This window comes from Mauremys reevesii, linkage group 10 (assembly GCF_016161935.1).
Source record: "Mauremys reevesii isolate NIE-2019 linkage group 10, ASM1616193v1, whole genome shotgun sequence".
Taxonomy (NCBI): Eukaryota; Metazoa; Chordata; order Testudines; family Geoemydidae; genus Mauremys; species Mauremys reevesii.
The window spans coordinates 19,467,928-19,484,089 of record NC_052632.1 but is presented as its reverse complement, the minus strand read 5'-3'; the positions used below and the strand labels follow the sequence as shown (position 1 = coordinate 19,484,089).

Sequence of the window (16,162 nt, the reverse complement as noted above, 5' to 3'; positions counted from 1 at the left end):
TCAGTGGGACTGTATTACTCAGCATGAATCTGGCCCTACTGGTCTGAATCGCTGTTTCACTCTAAACTGATTGATAGTTTTCTTTAGACTTGCTGCTTCTGCAGAGATTTGTTCCTTGGTTTTATGTGTCTCTTAAGTACAGGAAAATGCCAAGATAGAAGGAAAAAAGAAAGCTTCAGTCCAAGCCATTGGAAAGATTCCTGAGGTCTGCTCCAATGCTTTAGCAGTAAAATCAGCAGATGAACATTCTCTCACTTGGGGTGAAATCCTGGCCTCCTTGATGTCAGTGGGAGTTTTGCCATTGACTTCAGTGGAGCCAGGATTTCATCTTCAGTTCCTGGCACTCAGTTCCTCGCAGTGCAAGATTCCTATTGAGAAAAGTGTTCAAAATGAGAGTAAAAATATTATCAAGTGAGGCTGAAAGTATTTACCACCTTTCAGATTCATTTATCAATAAAGTGTTCTCCTTAATCATTAAAATGTCATGGAAATTAAATGTAAAACCTTGAGATTACTTGGTATTTAAGAATTGGTGGTTGATGTAGAAGCAACAAATGCATCAAACACTCATTGGGGTTATTTTCTAGATTTTAAACGAACGAATCTCAGATAACAGGCAAAAATCTTTCTCCTGCACCCCCAAATTAAATCAATCAGATTATTTAACTTTCTCAAGATTCGTGATGAATTGATCTTGGCCAAGAGAATTAATACCTGGGAGACAATATGTATTAATACTGAAGAGATAAAAAAGAAATGTACCTTCTGTCCGATGATGATCTTGGCACATCAGACACAAATAATTCAATACAAAAGTTACTTACAGCTGGATCACATTGGTGCCCAAGCAGCTGTCTTCTTTCCAAACAAATTGGGCATGATTTTGGATGGGAATTAAAAATCTTCTCTTTGACAGTGATCAAAACAAATGGTTTATTGATTTCAGATTAGTTATTCAAGGGATCCTGAAGCAGATTTGGATACAAGTTGTAGTGCAATTTCCACTGAAGGTATTATTAAAGACTTTCTCTTTGCCTGATTAATTTAATGAAGTTCATTTGTTTTCACTGTAGAGTTACTTCCTGGTGCCCTAAGTGATCTTTTTAGATATGTTCATTAATGAGTTAACTTCTTTTGTTTTTTTTGGTCTTGGGTGACAGACATTTTTAATTTTGTTCATTATGCCGCTTTAATTTGTTTTTATTTTTTTCATTAATTCAATCTATAATTGATATTTGAGCAAATTGTACTGATTAATTGTTGGAGAACTCTTTTCCTTTCCCCTAACTGAATATGTGTGATTAGAATCTTTCATTATCTTCCTTTCTTGTAACCTTTGTTTTCCTCTTCTTATAAAACAGTGGTTCCCAAACTGGGGTTTGTGAACCCCCTGGAGTTCACGAAATGTTACAGGGGGTTCTCAGGAACACATGGCGGACAGAGCTGTCCCCGAGGACCGCGGGCAGCATGGGGCCAGAGCCCGGAGCCCCCGGACTTCCAAGAGCTAAGGAGATTAAAGCAAACATATCTATTACATTGAGGAGATTTAAACTTCAAGACTCCTTGTAAGAAATGGAAAGGGAGGTGGATATTTTTTGCTGTTTTTAAAATTTAATAGGCAGCTAGTATTGTTTTTCAAATTATTATGAAGAACAAGTTTAAGGTTTGTTGTAATGTGTGTTGTTTGCCTGGACTGCTCAAGACCTGAATGCTTATGTAGGAAGAACTCTTTGAGTTGGCTTCTTAAATACCTTCATGCTGTTTCACGTCTGATGCTACTTGATGAAACATACGAGCCTTGTTTTATAACAGGCTTATTCAAAGTGATACAAGCTATGAAAGTGAGATTTTTGGAAGAGTGCTGCCGTTTTCATAATGTAATAAAAATAATGTAATGATAAATAATAATAAGCATGTCATAAAAACAAAATTCATATTTCCAGGATCACTTCTTTTATCATTTATATTCAGTTAAAGGAGAAAACCCCTGGAAATATTCATTTTTACTAGAGGGTTCACGAGACTTGACATTTTAGTGAAAGGGGTGCACAGGTTGTTAAAGTTTGGGACCCACTGCTATACAATATTGAGATGTGTTTATGGAATCTGATTTTTTTAAAAAGATTCAAACAAATATATAAATAAAAAATGCAAAATGATCACAGTCTAGTGTTCCTTATATGCAAGTTATATGATGACTTCTTTCTAAAGAATGTAGGCAGAACTGGGTGAGAAAAACCCATTCTTGAAGAGGAATTTAGACGGCCATTTTTGAGAACCTAACCCCAACTCCCTTACTTCCATAGCTGAGTTAACAACCACACTAAAAAAATAGGAAATAAAATGTATCTGAACCAAGGGACTCTAGTAAAGATTTACAGAACTTCCTTAAAATTAAGTTAAGGCTACACAGTAGAGCCATACACTTCATCTAAGCCAGATATTAACTATGACCTCAAGGAACTTAAGGGGGGGCGGTGAAGACCAAGAAAAATACTATTACATTGCTTTTAAAATCTTTTATGGCAAAAGCCTGAACCCTGAGGGTATTTTCAACTAAATTCCTGTATAATTCTTTATGGAGGAAATCAACAGCAGAACAGATGATGAGTTTTCAAAACCCTTTTCTTTAGTTCCTTCTTCTCACAAGCTCAGCTGACAGAACGAAAGGTTGTGGACTAATGTCCTGGCCAGGGCTTTGTTTCTTGGTGGAGGTAAACAGATGTATCTGAAGATCTGTAACTCAGAAAAGGCTAACGGGGAGGTGATGGGCCACTGTTGAAGCTGACTTTCAGTACTTCCCAGCAGGGAAGCAAGATGCCAGCTTCTTTGAAAGAAGCAGTTATTACAACCTTGCTCCAAATAAAGAAAGAAAAAACTCTTGATGCTGACAGTTATTGCCCTGTTTCAATATTCAGAGTGTTCAGATTTCCTTGATTCCAGTCAATTTGGTTTTTTGGACTGGATGTAGCATAGAAACTGTATTGATCTTGCTGGTTGATAGTTGATAATCTCGGTATCCAGGTTCACTCTATTAGGTCTGTCAGCTGTCTTCTTGACCTTTGACCACGGGGTACTATTCATACAACTGTGGACTCTAGCTGGGGTAGATGGAGTGACTACAGGTGTAATCCACAAAGGTAATTAGGCACCTAAGTCCCCTGGGTAGGCATCTAAGTCACATTTTTTATGCACCATTGTGAAACACAAAACTGTCGTTCAATTGCTTTCTAACCCTTTAGGGGCCTAAATTCACTCAGCCCCAACATTTTTGCCTCTGGAGTATGAGCTCTGCAGCTTCACTCCAGGTATCTGGGCGCCTGTCTTCTGTGTAAGGTCCTGGGCGATTCACAAACTGGGAAAGATAGCCATTTGGCCACCTAAGTTGTGTGCAGGTGCCTGATCCAGTAAGTATGCTGATAGGGCACCTATCAGATCAGGCCCCCTCAGGCAAGTTCACATCAAACAGCTTGAGTGGGGAGGGGACTCCCCCTTAAAACTGTTTGCCTTGTGGATAGGGTACTCACCTCTGATGTGGGAGACCCCCTGTCTGGTTTGAGTCCCTCTTCTGCCTGAGGAGGAAGAAAGGATTTGAACAGAGATCGGCTACCTCTCAAGTGAGTGCCCTAATCACTAGACTATTGAGGCATTCAATCTCTTTCATTGGCCCAATTAAGACGTCATTATTAAATTATTTAATTAAAGTGGAACAACTTCAATAGGAGAAACTGAGGACATGCCACATTAGAGTATTTCATAGCTTAGTGGTTAGGACACTTATGTGAGCCACGGCAGATCCCTATTCAAATCCCTTCTCTTCATCAGGAACGGGGAGGGCGTGGGGGGGGTTAACCAAGGGGGCTCCCACATGCTGGGTGAGTCTCCTATCGATGAGGCTGAAGGATACAACAGAGGGCTTTCCTCTCCCCTGGCTGTTTTGTTTCAGACTGACCCGTGACTTAGGCAGCCGAGCACGTATCTTCCCCCAGTTGCTGGATCAAAAGTGACATGGGTGCCTCCCTGTAACCCAGACTTAGGTGCCTGTCTCTGTGTGAGGGGCAGGGCTTAGCACACAGTCCTCTACTCAGTATGTCCCATTGGGTAACTGAGGTGACCCCAACCTACCATGCTGGTTTTGTAGCTCACATTCTAAGTCACTTCTCACTCCCTATTCATTATATAGGGAGCCTAGGTCCCTAACTCAGGCTTTGTGGATTGCAGTGTTGTTCCTGTGATTTTCTAGGCACCACAACATTCAGCGTCGCAATGCCTAAATTCCTTTCTGGATCCCACCCTACTTTTCTTCAGAGAGATGACAAATATTTTTAAATAATTGCTTATCTGCCCTCATGTGCTCTGCTACGGAAGATCCCACCAGATTTTGTTCTTCTGTCACCCAAATTCCTTATACAAGTTTGCAAAAGATAAGCTATTGTATAGTCAATTGTCACAACTAGTAGGCTTCACATTATTAGATGGATTCTATAACCCGTATCCTTTACTCGATACTAGCTAGTTTGTTAGCGGATTTTCATCATAGAACGATGTAATGAGTTGTGGGATCTATAAAATGTAGCTGTTAGCATTAAATTAAAATAGCAGTCTCACCTCGTTCATTCTTTCCAGACCCTCTTTCTGTTCTTCCTCCTTCGACTGCCCACATACAGCAAGAAAATCATATTTAGAGCCATATTTAGTTGATGGCAGAAGGATCTTGTGAAAGCAACATTAACTTCTTTTAGCAATGAGTGATGAAGCTTGATGGTAGTTAAGTACATTTTTTATTCCATCATTATCAAAGTGGCAGTGAGTTTGTGAGCTCTGCCAAACAACCCTAAAGGGTTTGGTTTTTAGAAAGTTTGAAATTGAAGGGTTTGCTTTAGCTCCACTAATGAGATACTTTTTCCTCCACTGGTGTAGGTGGTTTTGTATTTCCTAAATGAAATTAGAACACCAGTTGTTGCCTGATGTTTTTATTTATCTTTGAAAGTGCCGACTACTGGACTAGTTTTCATAGTTTTAGTGTTTCCAGAATGGACTTTTGTACTCCACATTTCTATGTCTAGGAAGTATTTAGTGAGAAGGATGATATTTTGAACTCTGATTTTATGGCATCTTCTCTTATTTGCTTTGTATGTTCAACAGAGGCTGTCTTTAGTTCCTACATATATTTTCTGGAGATAAGGAGTTTCTTTTTCTTGTAAATTATGACTTTGTAACAAGTGCCATTAATGACAAAGGAAGCAACCATTCTTCTCCAAAGATGCTCCAAGTCTGCGGCCAAAATTGTGCACTTGAGTTATTTTATGATGTTCCATGCTGCATCAGGATCTGAGTGGTGCACTGAACTATAGATATTTGTCCATGTTTTAGGGTTTTTTAGATTTTTCTTAATATGCCTTCATGAGCTGCCTCCTGCTCATTATTTAAAGCATGAAAGACCATCCATCTTGTTCTGTTTTAGCTGTGAAATGAATAGATGGTTTTAAGTTTGTGATGGGTTGGATCATAGAAACCCCCTTTGGGACTGCCAACTGATGTGCTGAGACTACTTCTAACCAGCTTTCCTTGCCAGCTTGGGACTCCAGACCCTTGTCTGTTTGAGCCAGACACGCTAGCCTGCTACAAACCCAGACCGAGGTCTGAACAATGTCCCCCAGAAGCTGCAGGCTTAACTGAAAACAGATTAAGAAGTGTTTCTGTCCCCAGCACTCAGATGCCCAGCTCCCAATGGGGTCCAAACCCCAAATAAATCCGTTTTACCCTGTATAAAGCTTATACAGGATAAACTCATAAATTGTTTGCCCTCTATAACACTGATAGAGAGATATTCACAGCAGTTCCCCCCCCCCAGGTATTAATACATACTCTGGGTTAATTACTAAGTAAAAAGTGATTTGATTAAATACAAAAAGTAGGATTTAAGTTGTTCCAAGTAATAACAGACAGAACAACGTGAATTACCAAGCAAAATGAAATAAAACATGCAAGTCTACACCTAATACAGTAAGACAGTGTTTCCCAAACTTGGGACACTGCTTGTGTAGGGAAAGTCCCTGGCAGGCCGGGCCGATTTGTTCACCTGCCGCGTCTGCAGGTCTGGCCAATTGCGGCTCCCACTGGTCACGGTTCACTGCTCCAGGCCAATGGGAGCTGCTGGAAGTGGCGCGGGTCCGCTAGGGGCTTTCCCTACACAAGCGGCGTCCCATTTGGGAAACACTGCTGTAAGACAATGATTACAGATGAAATCTCACCCTTGGAGATGTTCCAGTAAGCTTCTTTTACAGACTAGCCTTCTTCTACTCTGGGTCCAGCAATCACTCACACCCCCGTGGTTACTGTTCTTTGTTCCAGTTTCTTTCAGGTATCTTTTGGGGGTGGAGAGGCTCTCTCTTTAGCCAGCTGAAGACCAAATAGAGGGGTCTCCCAGGGGCTTAAATAGATTTTCTCTTGTGGGTGGTCCTCCTCCCTTCCCCCCATGTAGAATCGCAGTTACAAGATGGAGTCACATGGGCAAGTCACATGTCCACGCATCACTCAGAATTTTACAGGTGGCAGCCACTGTTCACATGCTATCTTGAACGTCCTCAGGTAGACTTCTTATGTGGATTGGAGTTTTCCAAGATCCATTGTCCGTTAAGTGTTTCTTGATTGGGCACTTAACTTGCAAATTCCTTTCCAATTGCCTTACGAAGGCTACTTAAAATCAAACAAGTACACGGCCAATATTCATAACTTTGAATATAAAAATGATACATGCATACAAATAGGATGAATATTAGGGCCGGCTCCAGGGTTTTTGCTGCCCCAAGTGGCAAAAACAAACAAAAAAAAGGCGCGATCAGCGGCTGCTCCACCACGCCACTTCCTTCTTCAGCGGCAATTCAGCAGCCGGTACTTCCCTCCGAGAGTGACCGAAGAACCTGCCGCTGAATTGCCACCAAAGAGCCCGACGTGCCGCCTCTTCTCCTTGGCCGCCCCAAGCACCTGCTTGCTGAGCTGGTGCCTGGAGCCAGCCCTGATGAATATATTCAATAGAACATAACCTTTGCAGAGATATGTTACATGGCATATGTAGCATGAAACATATTCCAGTTATGTCATATTTACATTCATAAGCATATTTCCATAAAGCTTTATGGGATGCAATGTCACAAAGCTATTAAATCAAGCTATGAAAAACATCATCATCTTGTTTTTTAGGGATGACTTGGATGTAGGCTATATATTGTTTCCAGCATTTAGAAAGTGAGACTGTAATAAAACCTGTGATTCATGAATTCACAATTCATACTTTTCAGAGAGAAAATCTGAACATTTTTGAAAATCAAGATCATGCAGATTGTGTATTACAATGAAAGTTGCTACAAAAGCTGATGAATGAACCACCTATGGGTTAATTTGCCTATTTAATCTTTATATATAAAGGGACAAATGACGGCTGCCCAGCGTGGATGCACTCAAGGGGAAGCGTCTGCACTCAGCACACCCATACACAAGGCAGATAACTTATTTTTGCGGACCTCTGCTCACAATCTGAAGAACAACTTAGCAATAGTTTTAGCCTAACCTCCCATAACCAGATTTCACAAAAAGACTGAACTTATCCCTTAGTCAGCTTAGTAACAACATTGCTAACTTGCATCTTGCATATTTCAAGAAAATAAGAGAAATCTCAAAGAATATTAAAAATAGGAAGTTATAAAATGGAAAAGGACATAAATGAATCTTCCAGTGTACCACACATCATTGCAGAACTTGCCATACTCAGTGGAGTTGCTCAGGATTTAAACTGATGTAACTAAGGTCAGAATCTGGCCCCTAACATACTGAAGTAATTGGAATTACCTTGGAGTACAGCTGGAAAGAGAGAGAAGAATCAGGCTCATAATATCTACTGGCATTAATGTACTGTGTAAATGAACTGTGACTTCAGTTAAACTGTATTAACTACTATGTAAATAATTATAAAGCACTACCTCTAATACTAAAAATCCTGATCCGGCGTAACTAAAATAAAGATTGATATTTAAATCCCTACCAAAAATGAAATAAACTGCCAAACAGTTGCAGAACAGTCCTCCCCCCCTCCAATCTATCATGTGGAAACATTTTGGTATACTGGAGATCCCAATTCACATCAGAAAATGCCTGAGGGAACTCAAGTATTAATCTTTATAGAGAATCATTAAATCTACCAAAAACAGACAAGCTGGAAACAATTATACAAGTAAGAAAAAACAAAATTAATTAATAAACCCTCAGTTCCCAAACCCATTGGTTTAAAATGTAAACACAAGTCATAGGTACATTACTGTAGTCACCACAACCCAACAGATACAATCTCCCAAGGTTTAGGCAGGCCAATACCAGAGATGTGTCCAGATCACACAGTTCATATCCAGGTTCAGATCTGAATCTGAACTTATTTAGAGGTGTTTGGATCCAGGGTTCTGGTTCAAGCTGAAAATAGAAATAGGTTGATCTGTGAAACTGGAATTCAGATATGAATTTCCCTAATATTTGGAGCAGCAAAGAATCCTGTGGCACCTTATAGACTAACAGATATTTGGGAAGACTAACAGATATTTGGGAATATCTGTTATAGACTAACAGATATTTGGGAAGTTTTGGATTTATGTTTCTGGTTCAGACTTATCTCTAATATATGGATTTAAAAGACAAAAAGTGATGGAGAAGTTTCATGTAGACATTTTAAATAATATGTTATGTTAAGGGATAACAGGATCAGGGACCAATCACATTCCATCTTTATGCTATACATCTGCTAAAATTTTCTGTTTTGCTCTAACCGCTTGATGGGATATTCTGCATGACTGTGGTCTGTTTTAGTCTTGCGAAGAGAAAACTGTCCAACTGTCTTGAACATAATGGAAAGAGAAAACAAAATGCATGGGTAGACTTTAGAAATGCATTCACTTTTTTTTCCTTTGGCTATATTAAACCATTTTAGTTAAAGGCTTAGAAGAATGGTTTATAAAAACACAGCTCAGATTACAGCAGAAAAGGATATGGTAGCTTGCAAATTTCAGTACGATTCATCTTGTAAGTCAAAGAGCTTGAGACACCATCAGTGATTTCATGCACCTTAAGATAATATGAGACCAGAGGACTTCGACCACCGATTCTGAAGAGTACACGCTGGAAGTCGGGACCTGAGCCAGTATAGCAGGACTGTAAAGAGTGGATAAAGGTCAGCTAAGCATATTATTATAGGACTAATTTTCTTGCAAATATAATAATATAGCAAAATGGAATTTTGGATATACATATTATCAAATATCCTTGATGAGAAATGAAAAAAAAATTCTAAAAATCTTTAATTATAAAAAAGTTAATATGCTACATATTGTGAACCCAGGATAACCAGATACTATTGTCTCTACAGAAGACTGGGGGTGGTCATCTGTGCTAAAACACGGGAATGCACTTGTGTTTCTTGTCAGTATTATAGGAGACTGTATCATGTCTTTACTTCAAATAGTAAAACTCCCATAGACTTCAATCACAGCAAGATCAAGTCCTTTGAGGGGAAATTTCCCCTGAGACACATGAACAACAACTGCCAGTAAACTCCAGCTCATTTTAATTATATTTTATATCAGTGCAATCTATTAGGAATATTAAATTTAAACCAATATGTGTGTTAAATGACTATCCTGTAGTTACTGAACTTCATTTCAAACTATATTGCACAATATTCATGCTTATTATGGGAGATCACAATCTGGCTATAGTTAATGCTAATGCAGAGCTGAGATACTCATGTACTAAGGTGAGTAGGAACTTTATAAATGGAGAAGAAGAGGGATGAACAAAAACATTAGATGGAATTGGAATAAACCTGGGCATTGGGACTTGCCAGCAAAAGGAAATGACTGACATGAACACAGTTTTAAATTTTTTTGACAAAGTAATATTAAGTGTAACTTGTAACAATACTAGGTAAAAACTGCACTTTTGTCTCATTTTATTTTTAAGCAGATGCTGTAATTTAAACTATCTGAAAGGGATTAAAGAAAAACATTTTTCTGGAATTTGAGGCCTGATACACAGCTGGTGCAATTCAGCATGACCTCCCTGGAGCTATGATGAATTACCCCAGCTAAGGATTTGACCCTATATATAAACACACACTACTAATAATACCATAATTAAAAGTGAAAAAAAATTAAATTCCAATTTACTTGATATGATTTAGCCCCTTTCTTTTTCAATATTTTTCACAGCTTGAAGAATGACGCTAATTTTGCTTTTGTTTATAATCACTTTCACTTTTAGGTTCTCAGCGCTGCAACGTAACAGTTTCAGACACTGCAGAGATGTCTATTTCTTTTAAAACATCTGTTTTCACTGGGATATTTTTTAATTGTGGGAAATTTATTTAATTTTGTGCCAAATGTAAGTTGAAAGTGTCTCTTTGATTTTGTAGGCCAAATATAAAGCTATGCAAAAAATTACAAATCTGGCATAATATTGAGTAGGAAAATACAGTAGTTATTTTCCAAGACATGACAGGACTGAAATATTACTTGTTACAATTGTAATACGTTCATGTTTTTCCTTTCCCTCCATTCTTCCACTGAAATTCTGTGTCAACAGCAACATTATTTTTCAGGTTTCAATTTTTAAATCATGTATTTTTTTTTTAAAAATGCAGCTGTATATACGAAAATTAATTTAAGAGATTACACTGGTGAAAAGTCAAGGTTTTTTTTAATTAAAATGTTGTGTCTAAATCCAGAAAAAATAAATTAATTTTTGCTATGATCTAGACTCATTGCTGGAAAGAGCTGATGTGCATCAGCAGTGCATATTCCATGTATGTTCTTGCTTCATTAAGGGATTTGGCCACTGCAGAGGCTGGAAAAGTGCCACTTCTATACTGCTTCCCAGGGTGACAGGAAGATACAGAGCTGCAAGAGCCAGTCAGAAAGACAAATTATTTTCAGGAATATTGAGAGTTGATGAGCATATGGAAATAAAACTGAAGTCAAGATTAAGAGACTGACATTCAGGGTGTAAAATCACATTTAATCCTAAAAATAGTGTTCTCATGCATCAACTATATCTTTCATAGGAGTTCTTTTCTGGATGGTAAGTAACTTCTGTTGTTTTATTTACTGCTTTTCTTCTAGTTGTCTTGTGACAGAGAGTGAACATATTAGCTACCTAGACACAAGGTTGGTTATATATTGTTGACACTCAGAACCATATTTTATGTAAGTGATTTGACTGTAGTGTAAGGGCCTGATTCTGATCTGTTTTGCCAACACAAATCTAGCACATTTCTATTTCACTGAAGTTGTTCTGGATTTAACTAGTTTAATCAGGTCCTAGGTCTATGTTTATGCAGTGTGTATATTTATGAAATAATATGCAAGGAGATGTTTCATAGGTAAACTGATTTTTCACAAGCATCTTTTTCCTGCAGAGAGAGGAGTAATAAGAAGTGCCCCCGCCCCATCCACGCAGAACTGCATCAGAGCGTGACAGTCTCTACTTTTTTAGTAATTTCAATTGCATCAGCTGCTCTTGATAGCATTTTGAAGTACCACCACGATATTTGGGCCATGCTGCCAGTATTTCACCCAATAAAATCTATGTTTAAAAGTTTCTTCTTTAGGTATAAAAAGCAAAAAAGGATTTAGTTATTTTTTTGGTCTCATGAAAAAGGAACTTGAATTTATTATGATTTTCATCATTACGATATTAATTAAAAATGTTCTGAGATGAAACTGAAAACTTAAAAACAAAATTAACTTGCTCCGGACTGGTCATGCTACGAGTTACAGCATTTTGTTTACCAGAGACAGAAATTCAGGCCAACAAGCTCCTTTGTGGCAAGGAGGAGGGAGGTGGCTTCTGGCAAAGCAGTGTTGCATGAAAAATGTGGGGTTACCCACAACCTCTTAGACTTGTCTGTCATGTCCAGCTCATGTTGCTTGATGCTTCAAATGGCTACAACAAGCGTGGCTGTTGATAGTGGCCTCTAGCAGTTCAGTCTGGTCTGGTCCTACTCTACAGCAGACAGTTGGAGTTGATAATGGAATGGAAGCTGGCTGCTTGAATGCCACCTTGGAAGAGGTTAGGGTTTCTCTGAAATATCTTGCAACGGGGATAGGATAAGAATGTGCAGCTTAGACACTGTGAGCAAATGGGAAAAGTGATTTTCTCTCACCTATTTTGGGATTTGGCCCAGTAAAATTGAGTTTAAATAATACCGTATGATATATTCAGTGGCTATTGATATTTCATATTTTAACCACCTGTTAAATAGATTGTTACTGGTTTAATATTTTTAAAAACATTGTTTTAGTCTATAACTGCCTCTGGTTTTTAAATAAGCATCTCCTTGGATTATTCTTATTTTCCATGTATATCACAGGAAAATATGACATTCTGATTCAGATGTTGCTTACACTAGTTTTAAACTGGTATAAATCCATTGACATGAATGGAATTACTCCTAATTTAGAGTAGTACTCCTGATAGCTCTATTTATTTATTCAACTCCTAACTCATCTAATAGAGGACAAATTGAATAGAGTATTTTTAATATTTGGCTGGCCAGGAAATTATGCCTGTACCTCTTGGATTCTGACATTGCCTTGGTGATCCATGCATTTGTCATCTCCAAATACAGACTATTACAATGCACTTGACTTTGGTACACCCCTCAAGTCTTCCCAGAAACTATGGTTCACTTCAAAATACTGGTTCTCTTCCTTACAGTGCTGAATTAATTAAAGCCTGATTATCTGAAAAAACACTTGTTACTGCGTTCCCCATTGCAACAGCTGCAATTGACAGGGATGTTACAGCTGAGGCAACTAAGGTTCAAACCTGCTTAGTCAGTAGGTAGGATGTTTTCAAAGGGAGGCACCCAGTTGTGGAATTCACTACTCCCCCCAAAGATCAGGTTGAATCTGAATTATCATACTTTCAGGGTATGATGCAGGATTCATCTTTCTGCAGGCAGTGTTCTAAAAACAGAATTTGGAATTACCGTGGCTGAATACTCAGGACCAACCCCCAACAGGTATTCTTCATCTACCCAACTTTATTAGTGAGGGGGAGAGGTCAAGAATTGCTTTCTCTTTGGTACCTACTTTTAAATGCCCGTATTGCAAATTCCTAGATGATTTGCTGATTGAGGCCTTAGAAATGTGCATTGCAATAATAAAAACAGTAACAGCCAACATATTTGAACTTGGGCACCTAAAGTTAGACATCTAAAGGGACTTGTAGGCATCTGATCAAATGGACTGAATTTCAGAATTGTTGCTCTTCCACTGACTTCAGTTGGGATTGTAGATGCTTAGCATTCCTGAAAATCAGCCCATTCATTTAGGTTTCTAAACATGGGGTTAGGTGTCTAATTTGATGTAAAAATTTTGACCAGAGGCATTTTATACACCTTTATTTTGATCACTTATGAAACATCTCCCTACAGTTCTGATATCCCAATTACTCTTTATTTGTGTATTTGCAATGACATAATTGATTCAGGCAAATGTCTCATCTAACTAAACTATGAATTTATTCCCCAGTGTCAGGACCCTAAAGTTACATAAGCCACAGGGGTAAATATCAGAGGGGTAGCCGTGTTAGTCTGGTTCTGTAGAAGCAGCAAAGAATCCTGTGGCACCTTATAGACTAACAGATGTTTTGCAGCATGAGCTTTCGTGGGTGAATACCCACTTCTTCGGATGCAAGCAGTAAATATAATACCATTACATTAAGTTCCTAGGGGCAAATCCTGACCTCAATCTCTTCATTTGGGTGAAAGGCCCCAAAGAAAGTAGCAGTGGGGTTGTGCAGTGTACAAGATGGAGCAAAGTTCATTAGAATTATATACACTGCACTGGGAGGTGAGAGAGGGCATCCTCTGAAGGAGTGTGTTGGAGGGTTTTGGTAGGTATTGTAGTGGATCCACAAAATAGACCAAGTCGAAAATTCCCCCACTTAATGTGAGTGGTGTGATGCAGTAGCAGCAGCAACCTGGGGAGGATTCTGTTCCCCAACTCTGACTACTGCAAAACCTCATGCATCAAGCCTGTTTACTTAGTTTTGGCACAGGGAGGTGGGCTTGGCTACAGGAACTGATTCCAGAGGGAAAGAGGGTAGATCATCATGACCTAAATCCTCTGCGAGAGAAGGCAGATGGAAGAGTAAAAAGGGAAAATGTTTTTCAGAAAAGCAATAAATGGAAATACAAACTACATATTGTGTATAACTTTATAATTAGTATAAAGCAAACCTCTTTTATGGTTTTGGACTCTTTTGGGATATCCATTTTACATTTACTGTCTTCCTTTATTTCTTCAGCTGATGAAATATACATCTTTTTTGTATCTTCAGTTAGACCTTCGAAATCAAGATCCACTTGAAATCTCACTGCTAACATACAAATACAAATCACACTTTTTAATACTTTTTCATATTTGTTCCTTACTAAGAAGCAGCTACTTTAAACAATGCCACCTCCGTTCTAGAAAACATTTGTGTCACCATCTCCAGCATATAGTCTGTTGGGTCCATGGCATCTTGACCTGTTGTTATAGACTTTTTATTGAATACAGAGATAGTGTTGTGGGATATCACATCTGTGTCATAGGTTTTGTGGGTGATGTTTAACTCCAGTAGGATACACATTAGACCCTGGATTTAAGATTCCCAAGTCAAAATCCCATTTAAACTACTCTGGGATAAACGTTCCAGACAAAATGTGGTGCAAAGAAATTTCACCGCAGATGAAATATCACTTGGTGATAGGGTGACCAGACAGCAAGTGTGAAAAACCGGGACAGGGGGTGGGGGGTAATAGAAGCCTATGTAAGAAAAGGACCCAAAAATCGGGACTGTCCCTATAAAATCGGGACATCTGGTCACCCTACTTGGTGAAAGGTTATATGTTTACAACAACCAAGGATGTTTAATCCATTTTCTGTATCTTGAGATATTCATCTATATTATTGTGAATATACAATAGGTACCCTGGCAAATTAGACCATATTTATCAAAAGCACTAACACTACTCCCATTATTGGAACACGGATCCTTAGCTCTACCTCTTTCAGGGACTTTTTTTTATATGCTGCAGCAACTAAATCTGTAACTTAGCCTTCCAACTGTTCAGACTCCTTAGAGATTTTTCACATAGGGGGTGATTATGGCTCATAGAAATTAAACAGGAGAATGACTACTGGTCCTAGCATTCCATGGGTTGGAACACTAGATAGTAAATATCCCAAGTCTCTGAGACACCATCTCCTGCCTTTTCCACACCTCTGCCAGCCCAAAGAATTCGCTGAAGAAGAAAGAAGGAGAGCAGCAGAGTTTTGGTAGAAATTTGAGTTCAGCTTTGAGTACTTCGGAGCAGGAAGTAGACAGATGGACTTTTATGTAGGCATCGCATCTGGCACCGCAGAGGTACATTACACTGACGATGTGCATGTGCACAGACATATTGTGTGTGTAAACCTCACACTTCATAAGGCTATTTTTGTCAGCTGAAGTAATTTCTTTGTTGCAGTAAAACATGAAGATCATCTGAAAATACAGGACTAAATGGAATTGTCAGAATGATTCACTGAAGTTTTTGATCAGTCTTAAATAACCTGATAGATTTGAACTACAGTATAATCAAGGTTGCTCTAGAAGAAAAAATATGAATGCATTGTGACCTTGTGATCCTGAATATGATGGTAAAACCAAATTAAGTTAAAGAATAGTAGATTAGCTTTTGTCAGGCATCCACTGAGAATCAGCTGGGTAAGTATATTTTATGACCTGTGGTGAAGGCAAACACAGATGCACACAGGCAAGGAAAACAAAAGTCTTGGACCAAGGGTGAAGAAAACTTTACATTTGTGCATGACAGGAAATCCACTGAAGAAAACAAATTACAACTAACCACTAGAATGCCTCACTTGCCTTAAAGAAATACAAAACAGTCTGCAATGAGAGAAAATGTCCTCAATTAGAACAACCACAATATGAAGAACTATATTTGGGAAAAAGTTTCTCTGAACTTGACAGCAACCCAGCTCGCAAAACAGATGATGGACTGCAGAAAGTCAACATGAGATAACCTCTTCAAGATTAAATGCCTGAAGACAAAAGCCTCTGAACATAA

The 16,162-nt window shown here is 38.6% G+C and overlaps 1 protein-coding gene across 7 annotated transcripts in view; it reads right to left on the bottom strand.

Moving 5' to 3' along the window:
• Window positions 1–16,162, bottom strand: part of FAM227B (family with sequence similarity 227 member B) — a 203,421-nt gene that overhangs the window by 43,230 nt on the left and 144,029 nt on the right. For 6 of the 7 annotated variants that reach the window (XM_039490421.1, XM_039490422.1, XM_039490427.1 and 3 more), the window contains exons 12-13: window positions 14,285–14,424; window positions 9,035–9,195 (exon numbers count right to left, since the gene is read on the bottom strand). In XM_039490421.1, the coding sequence (XP_039346355.1) occupies window positions 9,035–9,195; window positions 14,285–14,424 (301 nt within the window). Of the gene's footprint in view, window positions 1–8,235; window positions 8,464–9,034; window positions 9,196–14,284; window positions 14,425–16,162 lie in introns of those variants that run through there. The other variant, XM_039490428.1, reaches the window with a different exon arrangement.